General features: G+C 34.7%; 1 protein-coding gene across 1 annotated transcript in view; it reads right to left on the bottom strand.

Moving 5' to 3' along the window:
• The window catches only part of LOC144251769 (E3 ubiquitin-protein ligase TTC3-like), a 37,917-nt gene extending 30,400 nt beyond the window's left edge, over positions 1-7,517 (bottom strand). The window contains 5 exon segments of the mRNA XM_077794514.1: positions 526-610; positions 1,261-1,411; positions 1,729-1,771; positions 2,236-2,390; positions 6,734-7,517. Of these exon segments, the coding sequence (XP_077650640.1) occupies positions 526-610; positions 1,261-1,411; positions 1,729-1,771; positions 2,236-2,390; positions 6,734-6,866 (567 nt within the window). The 5' untranslated portion in view covers positions 6,867-7,517.
• Between the last annotated feature and the right edge of the window lie 15,761 nt (positions 7,518-23,278).

Here is a 23,278-nt window from a genome sequence, read left to right as displayed (position 1 = left end):
TAAGTAACTCAGTGAAACCCTGTCTCTAAATAAAATACAAAACAGGCTGGGGATGTAGCTCAGTGGTTGAGTGCCCCTGAGTTCAGTCTCCCACCCCCAAAGGAGAGAGAGAGAGAGAGAATCACCATAGTACAAAGACACCACCTCAAATCTATCCTGATAAATTTTATCCCAAAGGCAAAGTATTTGTCAATAGTGGTATGTTTTTATGTCAAAAGACGGAGTTTGTTTACTTTTAGAACCTGTGATTAAGGTTTCTATGAACCAGGGCCCCCTTTCATTTGTGACAAATTCTAATTTCTCTCCTTTAATATCAAGAAGCTGTCCTGGTCCATTATGGCATGGCAGAACCAGGACATTGGTCATCAACGTTATCACTTCCATACCATGCACACTCTGACAGCAGAATAATCTCAGGTAAAGAAAACTGAAAAGCTTATTTGTTAACTGCTATAAACTGGTCACACAGTTTATAGCAGTTAACAGTTAACAACTGACACTCTATATTTACATTCTACCACTTACCGCAACTTTCTTTGCCAAATCCACAATATCTTACATCAACTCAAGATATTGTAATTTCTTCAAACTCATCTCAGAGGCACGAGAACTGTTTAAAGACAAATTTATTTTGGGAAAGATTACATTCTCATATATACAAATTCACTGAATTTTATGCTTATATTACACGCTGACAAAAACATTCAGTTCTTTTCTCCACTCTAGGTAACATAAATAAGGAATTTATTAAATGGACCAAACCATATATCCTCTCTCTCTCAGTTCTATACCACTGACATTTATAAAAGTATTTTAATTTTTCCTGACTTAACTTCAAGTCTACCATCTAATACTATTCAGAATTATTTCATTATAATGTTATAAATTTTCTTTCATATTCAAATTCCAAGAAATTACTTTTTCTACCTGTTAAACAAAAGCAAAACTGAACAGCATATAAGAATGAAGTGTGGTGGCATATGCCTAAAATCCTAGCTATTCCAGATGGTGAGGCAGGAGGATTTCAAGTTTAAGGCGGGCTGAAACTTTGTTTAGCTAGACTGCATCTCAAAATAATTTTTTTAAAAAAGGGTCGAAGGTGTAGCTTGTCAAGCACGGGGGAGACCCTGAGTTCAACCCACAGTATCACCAAAAAAAAAAAGAATGAGGTATAAGCCTTCCATTGTATTTGGCATTCCTTAGCACTGTGCAACATGCTTATCACCGCTCATCCAAAATGAATAACATATAGTGACTTACATGGTCTCCACACAGGGATGTAATCGTGATATTACAGAACTGTACTGATGTTGAAAAAGAAGTGGCCAGAAGATATATATTTTAATGGCATCACAGTAATCTTGCAGGACAGAAAGTGGTTTACTACACCGTATATTGCAGATGTCAAATTCTTAATTAAAATAAAAAAGTTTAAAATTAATATTTGTGCCCTGATTTTTAATGAATCAACACTGCTATACAGAAAAGGTAAAAATGGATATGAGAAGACAAGAAATGAATTAATGTTTTTTAAACTGCTAGATGTTAAGAATATTTAAGTGTTGGCTAAAACTCAATTTACAAAGAAAGATTTTGGTTTCCAGGAAAAACAATAGTAAGAATCTATTTTTAAGAAGACATATAAATCTGATTTGTTGATATGACTAGATAAATCACCTCCATTTGTGGTCCATCAATAAATTAACGTTAATATGTCAACATGCTCACCTAAATGTTTCTCGCTTTGGGCATAATCTTTATACTTCATACCCTAAAAAAAAAAAAAAGAAAATTATTTCGATTTGCAACTGGTAAAATACACAAGTATACTTTTTGATTAGCAGAACTAAACTGAAAAAAATCTAATGTACATTTACTTATATGCTTTGAATATATCTGTAGCCAGTGAGTCTTAATTTAAGGCCTTTTTCATATTTCCTGAGTATCTTTCTAGAACTCAATTCAAGAGTTTTTCTAATTCTCAGAAAGCCGCCTCATGTCTTCTTATTCTCTGAAATCTATTCTTATTGTTGAGGCACAACTTATTTCTATTGAATAATAACCTCTTCAAAAGCATGTGTTCCTTCTTATAAAAACCCATAGCCACACACACACACACACACATACACACACATACACACACATACACACACAAAATCTTTACTCTAATGCCCTAAATCAGAACGCCTTTAGGATATACCATGTTAAAAACAAAAATTTAACAAACCTACTTACCACTCCATCACAGTAAAGCTGGGTCACACGAACATAGTCATCCGTCTTATATTCAGGAGCAAAGACACAATCATCTTCGAAAGGGCTATCTTGCAACAATGCATAATCTGCCACAGTGAAGTCTCCATCAGTAAAATTGTCCATGGCACACAATCCTAAGGAAATAACAATCCAATTCAGTAATTAAATCATTTGAGATGACATGAGCAGCATTCTTCCTGGCTTCTATAGTATAATTGAAAAATACTTAAAACCTATGCTTCAAGGAACTCCAATCAGAACACTGATTTTTGTCCCCATTCTGTGATTCTCCCCCCATTCTCTCCCAAAACTTTATTTGCATAGCTTCACCATGATTGTTGCCATTTCCATATATCACATGTATTTTTACTAATATTTTCCTTTCATTGTACTCACTTGGCCTATGTGATAATGTCCATGATGTCATAGGTTTGATCCACAAGTTATGTTTTTCATACACATAAAATCCTAACTATTAAAAAATTTCAAGTGCTTATCCATGTACCATTTAAAATTATCTCATATGGTACTGTAGGAAAACAATGGCTTCCAAACTGCCAAATGCTAAAATCCCAAATCCTTCTCTTAACTTCTAGACCCTCTGTGCCAATTGCTATTGGATCTTAACCAAGATGTCCCATAAGTCCCTCAGTAAGTTTCAGTAAGTTGAAAAGCAAACAACTTTTTCCTCAAAAAAAAAAAAAAAAAAAAGCAAATGAAACCAAGTTCTTTCCTCTTTCTATATGCTATTTATCAGTTAATTGCTCTACATGCCACATGGTTACTCAAACCAAAAATCTGGGGGTCAATCTAGACTCCCTATTTTCCTCAACATTTCTATCCAACTGACCACTAAGTCCTCAATTTCTTCTTCCCCAAGATCTAAATCTAGCACACACATACCTCTTCATGTCCAGTGCCACTGCCTTAGTTGTATCTTTACCTTTATTCCTCTCAAAAATGCATAAATGATCTCCTAACTGTGGTTTACTGTCAAACCTGGTATCCTCTAAAACACTGATCATATAATATTACAGCAGAAAATCATTCAACATCTTTCCTTCATTATCAGAATAAAGTCCAACCTCCTTACTATAAGCATAGGTTTCATGTGATCCTATTCCTGTTTCTATCTCCAGTCACTTCGTGACATATAACATGGAATCTAGTCATACCCAACTGCTCATCATTCCTAAACAAACCTTACTCTGTGACCACCTAGTGCCTACCAATCCTTGACACTCAATTCTAGGAAGCATTTTCCACAGTACCAAGTTTATTTTTGCACTTCTACTCTACAAGCCTAGAGCACCCTGCCCACTCCTGACACAGTTCTTACACTGTTTGACCACCACAGGTTCATTTCTGCAAGGTCACTATGGGTCCAGAGGATACACTGTGCAGTCTGCTTGCCACCTATACTATTATTTATTTAATATCTCCCTCCAGAATAACCCAACCTTTTAAACAAATTTATTTTAACAGAAAATTGATAACATAAAGAAATACTATGTTTGATACAACAAAAGTTTTCTAATACAAGCTAAATATATTACTAAAATTAATCTTAAAATACACTTCTGATCACATCAGTTATGATGAACTAGATTCTGAAGGACACTACCAATGCAAGAAAAGCAGATCTTGGATTTCTTAAAAATACTTTTAAGTAATTTCAGCTCACGGAAATACATTTCAGGAGACCCTCTCCCCCCAAAAAGCAGCAAACTTTTAGACAGGAACTTGGCAACCAAAAGCAGTAAGTAGTAGGAAAGCAGATCTTGGACTTTTTAAAAATACTTTTAAGTACTTTCTGCTCACAGAAATATATTTCAGGAGACTCTCTCAAGACAGTGAACCCTAGACTGGAAGCAAAATGTCAGAACTGAAAAGTGGGTCAAATTAAACTCCTGTCTCCCAGCCAGAGCTAATACAAATGCTTTCAGAAAGACAAGTAACTTCCAGTTAGGCTCTCAAGACTCTCACAAATTCCTACCAAATAGATCTTTAGAGTTTCTAAAAGGGGATCACCAAGCACTGGAAATAAGAAGCCACCATGAGGGGCAGACAACAGATGGGGGAAAAAAAGCAATAAATTTGGATCCCCTAAGGATAGAAACATTGAGATTTCCAGACACAGTCTGTGAATAACTACAAAATGAGCAAGTAACATGAGACTACAATGAATGAATGTGTATATATGAAAAATAACCAAGCTGAACTTTGAGAAATTAAAAATATAATTGTTAAAAGTGAAAAAAAAAATGGGGGATTAGAGAGAAAATTAGGCACACCTAAGAGAAAAATGGCAAACTAGACCATAAGAAGGATGAAATTACCCAGCACTAAAAATTTTATTAAGGAGAAATAAGATGAAAAGTAGGATGGGGGGAAGAGTAAGTGATCTAGAAACAGTTACACATACATATAGCCAGTTAAAACTCCAGAAGGGGAGAACAGTCCAAATAAAAAAGAGGCAATATTTAAAGAATACAAGGCTCCAGAATCTTCTAGATCTCATGAAAGACAACATTCAGAATGAACATCAAGTATCCAAAATTGAATAAAAAAATTAATTTCCATCTAAACTTAGAAATGAAATGATATAAATCAAAGACAAAATCCAATGCAGCTATAAGAAAAAGATATTTTCTTCAAAAAAAGCATAAATAAAACTAGCAGCAGACTTTGCATAATATTCTCACCACATTCTTTTAAGAAAAGGGTTATAAAATAGTTTGAAATAAAAACTGAGTTGACCACCAATCAAGAGTCTTGAACTAAAGGAACTTCTAATCCTACCAATTAAAAGACACTGATTGTCTGATGGGCCTGAAAGATAAGACCAGCAATATGAAAAAAGTGAAAATCAAATGAAAAGCACATTCTAGATAAATTACCACCAAAGACTCTAAGTCAAAAAAAGCAAAATTAGGAATAGAGAGGATCACAACAGAGTAGATATGTTGAGAAAATATTAAGCTTGTATGCAGCTAATAAATACATAAAAACAAAAACTGTTAGAAGTATAAAAAGTCTATAAGAAGGTAACAGAAGATTCCAACATACTCTTCTCAATTAATGATATGATAAAAACTAATATAAAGACTGAACAACACAATTTCTTACCTTTAATGATTACAGGAAAATTATAGAATTTACTATGGACAAGGTCATAAAAATAAGAATGAAAGAATAACAAGAACACATTCTCTAACAACATAGGTGAAAAAAAAATTAAAGTTGATACACCTGAAAATTAAAACAATGAAAAAGTTAATGCAGATACATTTGAAAAGATAAAACACGCCAGGTGTGGTGGCACATGCCTGTAATCCCAGTGGCTGGGAAAGCTAAGGCAGCAGGATAGTGAGTTCAAGGCCAGCCTCAGCAATTTATCGAGGCCCTAAGCATCTCAGAAACAGACTGTTTCTAAATAAAATATAAAAAATTGCTGGGGATGTGGCTCAGTAGTTAAGCCCCTTGGGTTCAATCCCCAGTACCAAGACAAAACAAACAAACAAGCAAAAAGCATTTCTAAATAGTAAGCCAAAAAAAAAAAAAAGAAAATTGAGCTTTTTATAAGAACTTAATTTCTGAAAATTAATGAAAGCATTAGAAACTTAGATGAAGAAAATAATGAATTTCAAGAAAATTCATAGCATTACATGCTTATACTAGAAAACAAAAATGGCTAAAATTGATGTTAAAACTTGCAATTTAAGTTAGAAAAAGAAAAGAAAGGAAAGGAAATCATAAATAAAAGAGGAAAATCAGCATGCACAAGGACCTGGGTTCAATCCCTAGCACCCGCCTTGCCCCTGTAAAAAGTTAGTCTTTTGTGAAGATTAATAAAACAGACAAACTTTGGCAATAATAAAAGAGAGAAATAGAGACAGAGAGAGAAGTCAGACATAAATAATATTCAAAATGAGAAAAGGGAACATCCAAATAAAGAAAAGATTGAAAGGGATATTAAAATATTGTTAACTTGATGCCAATAAACTTTAAACATGCTAATGAAAGGACAAATTTCTAAAACTAAAATAAATAGAGAACCTGAACACTCCTACTACCACTCAACTGCTAATGACTACTCAGCTTCCACAAAGAAAATACTAAATCTAGGTCATTTTCAAATAGGTTTCACCAATTTTTTTAAGAAACAAATCAGACCAATCCAAACTCTCTCAGACAACTGAAAAAAGAGGAACTACTTGCAGTGTCTTTACCCCAACACCCTCCGGGTCCTGACCTCCCCGACCGCTGCACACCTCCCACGTGGGGGCTTCTCCCTGCATCACTGCACTCAGGTACCCGCCCCAGAGGCCTCCGCGGCCTCGCTCGCCCCGCGCGGTGTCCCTTCCCGGTGCCCGCGCTCCCCCGCCCGCGCAGCCTGTGTGCGGCGGGCCTCTTCCGGCCTGCCGGCGGGGCGGAGCGCGGCGGGCGGGCGAGCCTCCCGCTGTGCTACCTGTACCTGTGGGCGCCAGCCTGCCGCGCTCGTGCGCACCACGATGGGGCGGCTGCACGCCTCGCGCTGCTCCTTCACCTTCACTGCGTGGCGGTGCTGCCCGGCGGCGCGCGCGTGTGCCTGAGCTGCGGCGGCGCATCTTCTGCGTCAGCGAGAGTCAGGTAGGCGGGCGCGTCTTCTGGGTCCGCGAGAGTCAGGTGGCCGGGCGCGGGGCGGCGGGGCGGCAGGGCAGCGGCGCGGTGGGGCCGGAAGCTTGCGGGGCGGCGGGGCCGGAATCGCCTTTGGCTGAGCGGGAGCCCCGCCGAGCCTGGCGGGCGGGGCGCGTGGGCCAGGGAACCCCGGCCTCCCCGCAGCGCCGTGCTCGGTGCGCGGCCTCTGGGGGACCTGAGCGCAGGAGGAGGCCGCAGAAGGTGAAGGGCCAGGGCCCTGTCTTCTGCGTCAGCAAGTCAGGTGGGCGGGCTCGTCTTCTGGGTTGGCGAGAGTCAGGTGGCCAGGCGCGGGGCGGCGGGGCGGCAGCGCGGCGGCGTGGCGGGCCGGAAGCACGGGGCCGGAAACGCCTTCCTCTGCCTGGGACTCCCGCCGAGCCTGGCGGAAGGGGCCCGCGGGCCAGGGCCTTCACCTTCTGCGGCCTCCTGCTGCGCTCAGGTAGGCGGCCGCGTCTTCTGCGTCAGCGAGAGTCAGGTAGGCGCGTCTTCTGGGTCGGCAAGAGTCAGGTGGCCGGGCGCGGGGCGGCAGGGCGGCGGCGGGGCGGCAGGGCGGCGGCACGGCGGGGCCGGAAGCGCCTTCGGCTGAGCGGGAGCCCCAGCCAGCCTGGCGGGCGGGGCGCGCGGGCCAGGGAACCCGGCCTCCCCGCAGCGCCGCGCGTGGTGCGCGGCCTCTGGGGGACCTGAGCGCAGCAGGAGGCCGCAGAAGGTGAAGGGCCAGGGCCGCGTCTTCTGCGTCAGCAAGAGTCAGGTGGGCGGGCGCGTCTTCTGCGTCAGGGAGAGTCAGGTGGCTGGGCGCGGGCGGCGGGGCGGCGGGGCCAAGCGCCTTCGGCTGAGCGGACTTCTATACCATTGTTTTATAAAATCTTTATTATCATTGCTTTATGAAAACTTTATTCCTGGCAAAATTTCTTTTACTGAAATTTACTTTTTCTTTGATAGCCCCTCAACTTTTAAAGAGTCTTCATATATTTTTCCCCATCATTTTTACTTTTAATTTACCTATTCTTATATGCTTAGAATGGCTTTTTTATGGATGGTATATATTTGAATCTTGCTTTTAAACATTTAATATACCTATCCTTGTATTTAATGGTGTATTTAGGCCATTTATCTGTATTTTTGCAATCATAGATGTGTTCGGATTTAAATCTACCATCTTTCTAGCTGTTTTCTATTTGTCAAATCTGGTCTTTGTTTCTTTATTCCTCTTCTTTTGAATTTAGACTTTAAAAAACATGTTAATAATAATCTTCAACAATAACTTATGATTTATACATTTACAAACTTTTTGTTAGTGGTTATTTTTTTAAATTAGTGATTGCTAAAGAGTTTATAAACATTCATCTTTAACTTAAATATAACAGTCTACTTTCAAATAATATTAACCTCTTCATGAATTTAAGAATCTTACTATAGTTCCAGTTATTCTTCCCACATTTTGTACTATCTTGCCACCTTTTTTAAAAAAAATCTAAATATTTATAAATCCTGTAAGACATTCTTAGTACTTTCACAAAAGACAGTTATTTTAAAAGTGATTAAAAATAAAAAATATATAATCCTAATTTTTCCCATCCCTGGTAAGTTCCAATTTCTTTGTGTGGATCTTTTCTTTTATTTGGTATTATATTCCTTTTAAATGTGTGTGTGTGTGTGTGTGTGTGTGTGTGTATATATATATATATATATATATATATATATATATATATATGAACTGATCTTCTAGTAATGAATTTTCTCACCTACAACTTGTCTATAAGAGTATTTTGCTTTAAATTTTGAAAGTTGATTTGCTGGATCTTGAGCTGAGGTTCCAGCAATCCCTGAATACCTGTGTCTTGGTAGTGGGGATGGGTTTCTCTTACTCTTTGTTCTTGCTCTGGTCTGTCTCTTGTTGGTTCTATGGTTGAAATTCAATGTTTGATAGACTGTTTTCTTAATTTTTGTTCTAGAAGTTGCCATTTTCTGCTGTGTGAGCTTTATCAAGATGATTGTCTTCTAAGCTTTCATTTAAAAGGATAAATCATTTCTACTTCATGGATTTGTGGGGAGTTAAGTACCACAAGTGAGCTCTGTTACTCTAGGCTATATATAGTTTAATTAGCTTGCTATTTCTAAGAAGTATGTTACAATCTCTCATTAAATTCCCATATCCGATTAAGTAAGCATGAGTATTGTCAGTGGAGATTCTTTTTTTTTTGTATCTAAGTTCTTTCTATTTTATTTATTATTTATTAGATGTAACTTACTTTATTAGAGTTATAACTCTTTTCAATAAATGTTAATGTGTACTTGTTACTGAAAAAGTATTTCAAATGCAACCTTTTCCTAATAAGATACATGCACAGCTATACTGGATGAACTCTTGACTCACTGAGAGCTTTTCCCATGTAATTAAAGGTAGGACTACATTAAAAATAGTTCAGATATACTTAATGATTCCCCAAATCATATGACAGTTAATGTTCACTATTAACTAGTTGGATTTTGTAACACCTCTGAGAACACACCCTGAATTTCTTCCCTTTTCCCTCCTTTCTCCCTTGTTTTCACTCTTTTTATTTTTTTTGTTCTCTCTGTTCTTTGTTTCTCTTCCTCCCTTCCTCCCTCCTTCTTTCTCTTTCTCTTCACACACACACACACACACACACACACACACACACACACGCACGCACACAAAACCTGTATGTATTTAACAATAAGCAAGTGATTGTTAATGATATTTGATAATGTTGATATTTTCAAGGAAAATATCTATCCATGCATCTATCCTCTATCCAGCAAAAAGCAATTTTATATCATATTTCCTTTGCTGAGTACTTATTTGAACATGTTCATCTATGCAGTTAATTCTAATTCAAGAGACCAAGTGTATACATGACCTACATAATAGTTGACACATTGCCACCATAATCACATGTAGTTTTAGGTCTTAGTCTTTTTTTTTTTTAATTTTGATACAGGATCTCATTAAGTAGCCCAGGCTGGCCTCAAACTTGGAATCCTCCTTCCTCAGCCTGCTGAGTAGCTGAGATTACAAGCAAGCATCAACATTCCCAACTTCAGGTTTTAGCCTGTTCTAGATTAGAATAAACTTAAAGAGAAAATAACATAGATGAAATTAAAAAAGATAATAGTTCTGCTAACAATTAATCAAAGCACAAATAAAATTCAGGTTTTTGAAAAGTTATGCCATTTTCTTCAGAATATTACTTAGGTTCTGCCTTTCAATTTTGTTCTTAATTTAGTTCTCTACCTAAATTTTGTTTATTCATTAAATAGTTATTCATAATCCCTTCATAGGCAAATTTGAGGATCTCTTCTCAAATTCACCCCACAGGCCTGACCTCTGCTGCTGTCTTTAATAGCAATGAGGGGTCATCTACTTCTTAAAATGTTCCCTTCTTTGCATTTATATTAACTTATAACTTCTCATTTGTCTTCCACACTTGAAGATGTCTGCCATCTTTTCTGTAACTTCTCCCACAAAGGATGAATTTTTGGTTTTTGTACTGCTTGTGTATTCTACTACTACTTTCATATCTTGCCCACTTTTATGTTTTCAGTTAACCTGGGTGAAGAAGCAAGCTTGACTGCTCTTCTGGATTTCCAACTCCATGTCTGTTATTTATTGCTATTTGTCAAACAGTAACAAAATACCTTAAAAATTCTCATTATTGTCCTTTTACTGAATTTTGCTTCTCAGACAAAAATGCTGATTTTTGTGCTGGCAATACCTTTTTAAAAAAATCTAACTTAAATTTTTTTAAAAAAATTGCTCCTTTTTAGTTTTGCATGACAGAATGTATTTTGATATATCATACATACATGGAGAATAACTTTCCATTTTTGTAGTTGTACGTAATATGGAGTTATATTGGTTATGTATTCATATATGAACATAGGAAATTTATGTCCAATTAATTCTACTGTCTTTCCCATTCCCATCTCCCCTCCCTTCCCTTCATTCCCCTTTCTCTAAGCCAATGAATTTCTATTCTTCCCTCCCTGATACTTATTGTGAGTTAGCATCTGCATTTCAGAGAGAACATTCGGCCTCTGTTTTTTGGGATTGGTTTATTTCAAATTTAGCATAATAGTCTCTGCTTACATCCATTTACTGGCAAATGCCATAATTTCATTCTTCTTTATGGCTATGTAATATTCTATTGTGTATATGTACCACATTTTCTTTATCCATTCATCTGTTGGTTTCATAACTTAGATACTATGAATTGAGCTGCTATGAACATTGATGTGGCTGTGTCACTATAGTTTGCTGATTTTAAGTCCTTTGGGTATATGCTGAGGAAAGGGATAAATGGGTTAAATTGTGGTTCCATTCTAAGTTATGTGAGGAATTTTCATACTGCTTTGCATAGTGATTGGACCAATTTGCAGTTCCACCAGTAATGTATGAGTGTACCTTTTCCCCCACATTCTCCTCAACATTTATTGTTACTTGTATTCATGATTATTGCCATTCTGATTGGAGTGAAATGGAACTTCAGTGTAGTTTTAATTTGTATTTCTCTAATTGCTAGAGATGTTGAACATGTTTTTATATATTTGTTGGCTGATTGTATTTCTTATTCTGTGAAGTGTCTGTTTAGTTCCTTTGCCCATTTATTTATTGGGTTATTTGTTTATTTTGATGTTAAGTTTTTTGAGTTCTTTATATTTCTCGAGTATTAATACTCTATCTGAGGTGCACGTAGCAAAGATTTTCTCCCATTCTTTAGGCTCTTTCTTCATGTTCCATCCACATATACAGTGAATAATGTTTAAATTAGGTTAATTATATCTATCTCCTCAAACATTTATCAATTTCTTATGTGTAAGAAATTCTAAATCCTTTCTTTTAGTTTTTATTTTAAAATACACAGTACATTATTGGTATCTGTCATAGTACTTTTTTTGCATAATGTTAATATTTGAAAACCAATCTTTTTAAAATTGCCTGGCATTGAATTAGTAATGTCTCATTCATTACCTGTGAATGAAACTGCCAAATTATACTGTTGGTGCTACAGAATTAATTTTGTGTGCACTTTTAACTACTGTGATCTCCTAGGAGCTGGGGTGAGCTTAAAAGAAATGTGCTGGCTGTAGAACCCATTTTCAGAGATGAGAGGAAAAATATCTATATAGTGATCAATCAGGGTAAAAAGTTTCACACATGACTTAGAAGATGTGAATGGAGGGAGGAAAGGATATTGTTTGGAAAATTAGCACATGAACCAAAAACTTTGAAGGCTTTATTATATTTGTTTCAGGAAGCAAAGTCAATGCCAGGGCCCCTTCTTAAATAAGTACTACAGGCACATAGAATTGAGTCAGAACGATAACTGTGAGTCCTAGTGAGGGTCTCTTTGAACTATAAAATTAAAAGTTTTTTCCTTCCATAGCCCTTATTTTCTTATTTATTTAAGTCGATGAGTGAAAAATTGTGTATTTATAGTATACAATGTAATATTTTGTATAATATATGGTGTTTGCATAAAAATATGTGCGCATTGTGTAATATTTACATATTGTGTAATATCACATATTAGTCACTTTACATTCTTGTCTTTTGTGATGAGAACATTTACTTTTTATTTTTAGCAATTTTGAGTTTTCAATACATCATTATTAACTGAATTCACTTTGCTGTATAACAGATCTTCAAACCTTATCTCTCCTAACTGAATTTTTTACCTTTGACTAGAAGCTTCCCATTTCCTCTCCCACTTCAGCCCCTGGCAACCATTTCCTTCCTTCCATTTTTAATTAATTTCTTTGATATATACCTACTTTAAAATATTTAACTTAGTTACTTTGCTTGCTTTATTTCACACATTTATTTAAATATATGCTTTTTTAGAAAAAATTTGATTAAAATTTTACATAACATTTATGTGAATTTTATTATATATTTCATTTCTTATAATTTTTCCGTAGATTCTGGTGGCAGATAGGGTTTCAATGTAGGAAGTCATATCATTTTTAAAACAATGATATTTCTATTGCCACTCTTCTAATCATTTCGCCTTAATTTTCTTTTTTAAAAAATTGTTCTTGAAAGGCACTGTAGTACATGGGTAAATATATGTTGATAGTGGACTTTCTTGTACTGTTCCTGGTATTAAAGAATAGTGTCTACTATTTCCTTCTTCACAGTGTATATGCTTAATGTGGTTTACTGAGATAGTTGATCATATAGTTTTTTAAAATTCTTTACTCTCTTAAATGTTCAAAGATGTTGGAGGGATTTCTAATATTAACCTCTCCTTTCATCACCCTGGCCATGTTTATTATCTTTACTATTCCTTATTGGATAGACAATAATTTATCTAGATTGTCTTTTGGATTTTCTACTCAAAGTAATCTTCTATTGTTCTTGCCTAGTATCAAAATAACAAACAATTTTGTTTAGGGCTTTGCTTTCAATACCTCTCCCCACTATATCCTGTCTCTGGAGTTAAGTCAGTCTTTCATAAGCCCATTTAGAGAGTCTAGGGATTTTTAAAAAAACATACTCTAATATCATAACTCTGGGAACTAAAAATCAAGAATTCTCAGCTGTTTTCAAATTTGTAACTTGGGCAAGGGTCCCGTACTTTAACATAAGACCAAAGTAGAAATCGAATGTAAACAATATCTGAGAATGAAGGATAAATGGGGTATATTTTGGCTTTAGCTGCATCAGAGTACCAGGGATAAATATATTGATAAGACTTTAGCAGAAAAAATGTTTATTTGAGGAAAAATGCTTGCTTCAGTCATTGAGAAAGCAAAACCCGCTGTCTGAGTAACTCCTGTTCTGATATTACATTGACTAATTGATTTAGGTAGAGGCATTTTTTACTTTGTCTCTCGATTGCTCAATTGCTCACATTCTAACGTTCAGACACTTTAGTGCTAACATCTTTTTAAATAAAGTCTTATTTAACCTTTAAACACATTTTCTGGATGATGAAATCCAAGCATAGAGATTTAAAGAAATGTTCTTAAAATTATTCAGCTTGTTCACAGTAGAGCTAGGATAAAAATCCAGGCACAGTGGCTCCACAGTGGTTTTACTGATATAAGAATTGATTACTAGAGTTGTTTTTTTTTTTTTTCCAGCTTTTTTGAGGTATGATTGACAAGCAAAAGTTGTGTATACTCATGGTATACAGTGTGATATTTTGGTATACAAACATATTGTGACATGATTATCACAATCAAGCTAGTTAACATACCCCTGACCTCACATAGTTATTCTCCCACTCCCACTATGGTCAGAATATTTAAGATTGCTACCTTGGCAAATTTTAAGCATGTAATACGGTGTTATTAATTATAGTTCTGATGTATATTAGATATCCAGAATTTATTTATTTTTTGCATAATTGAAACTTTGTATTCTTTGACCAAATCTACTTCCTTCCTCCTGGAGTCCCTGACAACTGCCATTCTCCTTGCTTCTTTGAGTTTGGCTTTTTTAGATTTCACATACAAGTGAGATCATGTAGTGTTTTTCTGTGGTTTATTTCACTTAGCATAATTTCCTTCATATCCTTTGATGTTGTTGCAATGACATTTTTATTTTTTAAGGCTGAATAATATTCCACTGAGTATATATATGTGTGTGTGCACATACACACATGTGTGCACATGGATATCACATTTTATTAATTCATTCATCCATCAGGGAACACTTAGGTTGATTCGTATTTTGGCTCTTGTGAGTAATGCTTCAGTGAACATGGGAGTGCAGATATTTTTTGACCTACTGATTTCATTTTCTTTGGGTATATATTCAGAAATGGAGTTGCCAGATCATACAGTAATTCTAGTTTGATTTTTTTTTTTTTTGAGCAGCCTCCATACTGTTTTCAGTAATGGTTATACCAATTTACATTCCCAATGGAAGTGCAGGAGATTTCCCTCTTCTGCACATCTTTGTTAGCACTTGCTATTGTCTTTTTAATAATAGCCATTCTAACAGGTTTGATCTCATTGTGGTTTTGAATTGCATTTTCCTGATGACCAGTGACATTGATCATTTTTTTGCAATTACTTGCTGACCATTTGCATATCCTCTTTTGAGAAATATCTATTCAGAGACTTTAGCCATTTTATAATTGGGTTCTTTACTTTCTTGCTATTGAGTTGAATTTCTTATAATTTTATATTAACCCATACCTCTCAGAGGTATGGTTTGCAAGTATTTTCTCCCATTCTGTTGATTGTCTCTTATTCTGTTGTTTCTTTCTGTGCAGAACCTTTTCAGTTCGATGTAGCCCGATTTGTACACTTTCGATTTTACTGTCTGTGTTCTTGGGATCATGTCAAAATTTGTGGCCCAGTTCAGTCTCAACATTTTACCTTTGTTTTCCTCCAGTAGTTTTGCAGTTTTAGGTCATACGTTGGTTTTTAATCCATTTTGAGTATATTTTGTGCATAGGGTGATGTGGGTGTTATTATATTCTTTTGCATGTAGATATTCAATTTTCCAAATTTTATTTATTGAAGAAAAGTGTCTTTTTCCCATTGTGTGTCCTTCTCATCTTAATTGATGATGATCACAGTGCATGGATTTATTTCTGGGCTCTCTGGTCTGGTTCATCAATTTGTATGCCTGTTTTTACACCTGTAAAATGCTGTTTTGATTGTTACACCTTGGTGTAGTGTATTTTGAAATTATCTAGTACAGTAATTCTAGTTTTGATTGTTTTGTTCAAGATTGCTTTATTTGGATCATTTTTTGGTTCTATATGAATTTTAAGATTGTGTCTGTATTTCTGTGAAAAATGTCATTGGAATTTTTAGAGGAACTGCACTGAATCTGTAGATCACTTGAAATGGTCTGGATATTTTGAGAGTATTAATTCTTCCAATCCATGAACATTTGGTATCTTCCCATTTACTTGTGTCTTCCCCAATCTTTCACTAATATTTTATAGTTTTTAGTATATAGATATTTTACTCACTTGGTAAAATTTGTTGCTAAGTTTTAAAAAATTATATAGTAAATGGGATTTTTTAAATTTTGGATACTTTATTGTTAGTCTATACAAATACAATTGATTTTTATGTATTTATTTTTGTATCCTGAAAATTTAATGAGTTTTTTATTCTAAGCATTTCTTGATGGAATTTTTAGTTTTTTTAAATGTGGAAAATAATGTCTGTAAACATAATTTTTCTTCTTCAGATAGATTCAAATATCTTTTATTTCTTTTTCTTGACTAACTCTTCTATATTGAAAATATTTAGCAAGGAGGGCAATTCTGGTCTTATTCTTGATATTAAAAGGAAGCAATCATCATTGAATATGATGTTAATTGTGGACTTATCACATATGTTCTTTATTATATGAGATATATTCTATATCTAATTTGTTGAGAGCTTTTTATCAGAAAAAGATTTAAAAATATTTTCCAAGGATCATGCCTTAAAGTAGAAACCTTCAGTTTATGTTTGATTGATACTAGTTAAAAGGTTTTGGTATTAGATAAAAGATTTTGATATTAGATAAAAGATTTTGTAAAAGAAATGTAAACCTGGGGCAAATAACTTCTTGCTGTTTTTACCAATTTGAATAAAGTTCTAAAACTAAATTTAAGACCATAAAAACCCCTTCATTGTTATTGTCATTGAATTAATCTTTTATCACTATAGATAGATGTTGTTCACAATCTAATGACTCCTTTAACTCTGTTACTCTATTCATTGCACTAATACAGCATAGTGAATGAAATATGATTGAGCCTCAAGAACCTAAAACATTTTTTATATTCTACACACACACACACACACACACACACACAAAATGTGTTTCTGTTTTATCTTTCCTTCTATTAAAATTTTAGAGTCACTGCTTATGGAAAACAAGTAAATAGAGTAGCAGAAGTCTTCCACCACACACACAACACCCTCCTCTCAAATTTGTCAACATTTTCAATTCGCTTAGGTGATGAATTATTTTTCTTGTTCGTTTTTATTTTTATTTAGTGGGAATGTTCTTTAAAATGTAAACACATATTTGTCATAAGGATGGAAAATCCCCATTATTATAGTACTTTGCTTCATTTAGAGTTAGAGATGGTAATTTTCAGTACACAGTGTGTAATATGGAGAGCATCAGAGATAGATCAACAGGATTTCTTCTAGTTTTTTATGAGTGAAGTCAGCACAATATAACCTTACACATCCCTGTTTGCCCGAAACAAAAATTTGTAAACATTCATTGAGAAAATAGTATATGTGTAATATATATTTTACATTTATAACATTCAGTAATTGAATTTTTAAAATCATGTAAGCATTATCCTAGGATCAGCATTATTTTTTATGATGGGTAATATGTAATTAATTATTTTTAGTATACCTAAACCACCTGCTAGTAGAATTATTCTAACCAAGATGATTATATTCAACCTATTTAGTATGATTCCTTTTAAATTTTGTTTATGATGTTAAAAGAATGTGAGGTATATCCCTGAAATGAATTAACATTAGAGAAATGCTAGACATTGAAAATTGAATTTTAATCCCTATTTTGTTGGATTATTTTTATCAACTTGCAAATTTTATGACTTTTTCAATTTATACTTTATTTATATATTTTTCTTTTTTTATTGGTTGTTCAAAACATTACAAAGCTCTTGACATATCATGTTTCATACATTAGATTCAAGTTGGTTATGAGCTCCCATTTTTACCCCAAATACAGATTGCAGAATCACATCTGTTACACGTCCACATTTTTATATAATGCCCTATTAGTAACTGTTGTATTCTGCTATCTTTCCCATCCTCTACTATCCCCCCTCCCCTCCCCTCCCATCTTCTCTCTCTACCCCATTTACTGTATTTCATTTCTCTCCTTGTTTATTTTCCCATTCCCCTCACAAACTCTTATGTGTAATTTTGTATAACAATGAGGGTCTCCCTCCATTACCATGCAATTTCCCTTTTCTCTCCCTTTCCCTCCCACTTAGTGTATCTGTTTAATGATGATCTTTTCTTCCTGCTCTTCCTCCCTGCTCTGTTCTTAGTTGTTATATATTTTTCTTTATGTGCTATTTACTTTATAATATATACATTTCTTTATGTGTCTGTTAATACATAAGTAATTGGTTACAATAACTTTAGTGAGTGTGAAATTCAGACAGCAGAATGATGTGTGTGTTTTGTGAATGACTTAATAACAAATACTAACATTATAACTATCATTTTCTGATATATGTCAGGAACTGGAGAGTGCTGTACATGTTGTAACTTGTTCAATACTCATAGCCATCTTGGTGCATGTAAGTACAGACTCCATTTCATAGATGGGGAAACTGAGCACACAGAGTTTGTAACTAATTTATACAACTCTAAGAGGCAGAAGCAAGAAGAGAACTCAAGCAGTGGTATTAAAGTCTGGGTTCTTAACAACTATATTCTCTTACCTCGTGTAAGAAAATATGGTTTTCAGTGCTATATCTTCCAAATGTAGAGTCTTCCTTAGACATTATTTAATTTATTCTCAATTATTTAAGTCATCAGATCAAACCAATATTCAGGTACTTCCTGACAATATTGGTTTTGGAAAGGGTACCATGAAATGCTATTTATCAGAATCCAAGTAGCCTATTTAATTTACTTTAAAAAGCAGATTGGGCAATGGAGCTTTTTGATGACTAAACATTCATGTCCTTAATATGTTTACTTTAACACAATATTAAATCAATTTTGAAAAGGTGCAGGTGTGTTTGGGGAGCTTTTCTCTCTAAGTAGTGAATTTGTAACATTAGCAAAAAAGTTTTTGCACCTGGATTTGGATAGTGATAACAAACTTTATTGGTCTAAGACTAAATTGGGACTACCATTTAATTTTTTTTTGTAATTTAAAAATACTTGAATTTTAAACAGTTTTGGAAAAGCCCACAAAAATAAATAAATAAAAGTTGTTTACATAGGTGCTGCAAAACATTTCTTTTTAATAGAGATTGTTACTATTTACAAGTTAAAGATTTTTAATGAAAGATACTAGAGTATAGTAAATAATTTGTGGATTCCAAGGCTATTATAAATAGGTATAAAATGATTCTGTTGTTTTGAATCCTTGTCCTCTTTCCTCCTTCAGTATTAACTGATCTTTCTGATTTTTCTCCTTTGTGAACATGAAGGTTGTTCCTAACTTAGATTCTTAGCATTGGCTATTCTTTCTGCTTGGAAAGTTCTTCTGCTGACCATCATTCTATAGCTGGCTCCTTCTTGTTATTCTGATCCTAGTCTACTTGTCACTACTCAGTAGAGGTGTCCCCAGACTGCCATTTAAACTAGTCAAACAATCATTTGCTAATTGTTCTATTTTATTTTTCTAAGAGGTCTCATTACCTGTTGAATTTTTGTTTATATCAATATATGTAATGTTTTCTCCTTTAATACCAGTGAACTATATATGGGCAGTTATCTGTATTTTCTCTTGCTCATCACTGTCTCATCAGTCAGTCATAATGCCTGGTAAATATTAAGTTGTCAATTTCTAGTTGAATAAATGGCATTTTAAGTCAGGCTTGAGATGTTAGTTGTTGCTTATATTATGAACAAGGTAGCAGTAAGATGAGCTGTCATTCTGTTTGTAGCATGAATGTTTATCCAGTGTCAGTTATAGGTGTCTAGTTTGGTACTCATGGCCTGGCCCAAGAGGTGGGTGATTTAACTCATGCAGTTTGAATCAATGTTATTTCAGAGTCACAGTACAAAAATCTACACCTAATATATCTTTCAAAAACTTCATTTCTATTGTGTAATTATGTATTAGGGAAATTGCTCCTGAGATTCCTGGGTGAATGATTATGTAACAAATGTATATATTTTATGGATAAGTAGGTATGCATATGTGTGTGTGTGTGTGTGTGTGTGTGTGTGTGTGTGTATAAAATTAGGGCTATTTTTGCAATCACAAATTAACCAATATCCTCAGTTCTGTGCTCATAATCCTCTTGCTTGTCTTTTTATATAATTTCATTATATATATATATATATATATATATATATATATATATATACCCTAAGAGTATATTTTCAATTTTAATTGTTTTCATTTCACAAAGAATATTGATAGGCATCACCTTTTTTATCTTTTATTTATTTATTATTATTAGTTATACATGACAGTAGAATGTACTTTGATACATCATATATAGATGGAGTATAATTTCTAATTCTTCTGGTTGTACATGATATAGAATCCCACTGCTCATATAGTTATATATGTACATAGGGTAATAATGTGTGATTCATTCTACTAACCTTCCCACCCCCATACCCCCTACCCTCCCTCCACTTTCCTCTATCTAATCTAAAGTAACTCTATTCTTCCCTAGCCCTCCCCATTATTGTGGATTAGTATCTGCACATCAGAGAAAACATTCGGCCTTTGGTGTTTTGGGTTTGCCTTGTTCTACTCAGCATGATATTCTCCATCTCCATCCATTTACTGGCAAATGTCATAATTTTATTCTTCTTTAAGACTAAGTAATGTTCTATCACACACACACACACACACACACACATACACACACACACATATATATATATATATATATATATATATATATATATATATATATATATATCTTACATTTTCTTTATCCATTCATGTGTTGAAATGCACTAGGTTGGTTCCATAGTTAAGCTATTGCGAGTTGAGTTGCTATAAACATTGATGTGGCAGCATCACTGTAATGTGCTGATTTAAGTCCTTTGGGTATAAACTAAGGAGTGAGATAGTTGTGTCAAAGGTGGTTTCATTCCAAGTTTTCTGAGGAACCTCCATACTGCTTTTCATAATGGTTGCACCAATTTGCATTCCCACCAACAATCTATGAGTGTGTAATATTTTATTAGTAAGAATCATTCATGCTGTGTATGCTGCTAGAGTTCATTTGCTTTGTTGTCTGCATAGCATTCTATTGAATGTATCACCATGGAGTCTCACACATTCCTGATGTGTAAAAGGTTTTGGATTGCTTATAGGTTTTGCTGTGGTGAAGAGAACTGCTGTGAACATGTCTCCTAATGCATAGAAGCTTTCTCTTAGGCATGTATTATACACTGGATATGTCAGTTGTTGGGTTTATGAATGTTTAAGCTTACCTCACAGTAGCTAAAGCAGGTTTTATCCTACTACTAATTAACAAATATTAATAAAGTATCTTTCAACTCTACATCCTATTAAAAACTTGTCATAATTTGTTTTATTTTTGCCACACAACTATTTTAAAAGGAGTTTCTCACTGTAATACTGATTTATGTTCTATATTCTCTAAAGATACTGAATTGAAATTTCTTTGTTTATTTGACATTTGTGTTTCTCTTTTATGGAAAGCCTGTTCATGTCTTTTGCCCATTTTTTCTTACTGGGTTATTTATGCTTTTCATATTTATTTGTAGGAAACAGTATGCTTAGTGTATATTATTATAAATTTAAATATAAAACTCCAATAAGATTTAAAAATCTGGAACCCAACATTTTCACAAACTTATTGATTTAACTTTTAATTTGTTTTCTTGTTCTTTGTTTATAAGACACGCCTACAGAGTTTGTTAGATTATATCATCCATGAAGTAGAAGTAGATGAATTTTTATGTACAAATCATGAAAAAAAATCATGGTTGTTTTGTATGCCATCAAGATGTAAATGTGGATGGTTATTTCATGGATTGCATGAATTTTGATTTTGTTTTCACAGCTTTTCTATTTTAGCTTTTATAGAAGGTAGAAAATGTTCTGAAACAGCTTGCTTCTATATTTGGTCCTTACTGACAGGAATTATTTGAAGAACCTGAAATCTGATATGAGCCTTGGAGAAAGGTACCACAAGATGATAGCATACATGATTATAAAGCAAAGAGGCTTAGAAAGAGCAATATATTTTTGGAAAAAAGGGCAAGTACACCACTTGGAATGTTTTATCAAGAGAGGGATACAGAAGTGAAAAGTAATCCTTCTGCTTTATTTGGCATTATTGCTGTGTTCGATTTTGGTCTTTGCATCTGGCAAACAATATGGAGACTCTGGAGCACGTCCAGCGAAGATCAGCAAAAGTGATGTAAGGAATGGGGACTTGGTCCTAAGAGAGGGCTCAGTGAGATCAGGACTGTTTAACTTGGAGGAGGGAAGACTAAGGTGTGACTTAACTGTCTTCAAGTATTTGAAAGGTTATTATATGGAAGGTGCAGAACAGATGTTCTTTACTTTCACAGGAGACCAAATAAAAGGAAATACTTTTAAATTGTAGCAAGAGAAAAAGTTGAGTTGAACATAAAGATGGATATAAGTAGAAAGAAGGGATTAAAAATCGATACAGGTAACCAAGGTATTTGGGGAAGTTCAGTCCTTAGAGATCTTTAAAACTAGGAATAGATAGCCATCTGCCTTGGATGATTTAAGCATTCTCCCACCTCAGTACAGGGGGCTACCCTATGTCTCCTTCTGAAACTCTTCCAATTCTGAGATTCTATGCATGTTGTTTTCACTCTTGTGGAGTTATCTGAAAGACAGGCACATATATCCAAGGATAGCAAGGATAGAAGCTAGAATTCAGCAGAGGCAGAGATCAAAGGGCTGCCTGGTGTTTTTGAGGGTGTCTCTGATTTCCTTTTAACTCTATAGGTCTTAGTGATTGGATCTGAGAGGAGAAAGTGTTTCTTGCCTGTCTATCTGTATATGTGGCCCGTTCCACTGATCTTTATAGATCTGTAATGATAATGTCGTGACTTATAATAGGTACTTTTCTATTGAAGATCAGACATTGCATTAAATTATCTCACTTTATAATTGGGAGGTGGTATATTTTCCATGTTCTCAGATGAAAAACTGAAACTTAGGAGAATTTAGTTAGTAAGTCATTCAACAGGTTAATGCAGAATTCAAACTTTGGCCTGCCTGTTTCTTTTTCCTATTCTAGGGAGAAGTTGTACACACTTAAAAGCATCCTCTATCGATATTGGCAGCTTTTGTAAATATTAGGAATTAGAATGAGGTCCAAAAATAATAATCTGCATTAGGAGAACATAAAGAAATATGTGCTGAATGAATGAGGACTAAAATTAAAGTTTGAGTTTAAGTTTGGTAATGTATTATGATATATGTATCATAATTAAGTTGTTCCCTCAACCAAAGCAGCACTGTATATAACCAAGGATATTTATTTCCTTTTGCTAATTTACCCATACTTGCAATAACTGAATTGTGATCTCTGGAATCAAAAGTTTTACATTTCAGGTAATCTCTGGAGTTTGAGCATGTAGGCTTCCAGAGGTATGAACAATATGGGATATTGAAAACTTCCATGGTTAAGTTAGACCCAAAAGG

Source organism: Urocitellus parryii, unplaced genomic scaffold, assembly GCF_045843805.1.
Source record: "Urocitellus parryii isolate mUroPar1 unplaced genomic scaffold, mUroPar1.hap1 Scaffold_205, whole genome shotgun sequence".
NCBI lineage: Eukaryota > Metazoa > Chordata > Mammalia > Rodentia > Sciuridae > Urocitellus > Urocitellus parryii.
This window is presented reverse-complemented; position numbering and strand designations above follow the sequence as displayed.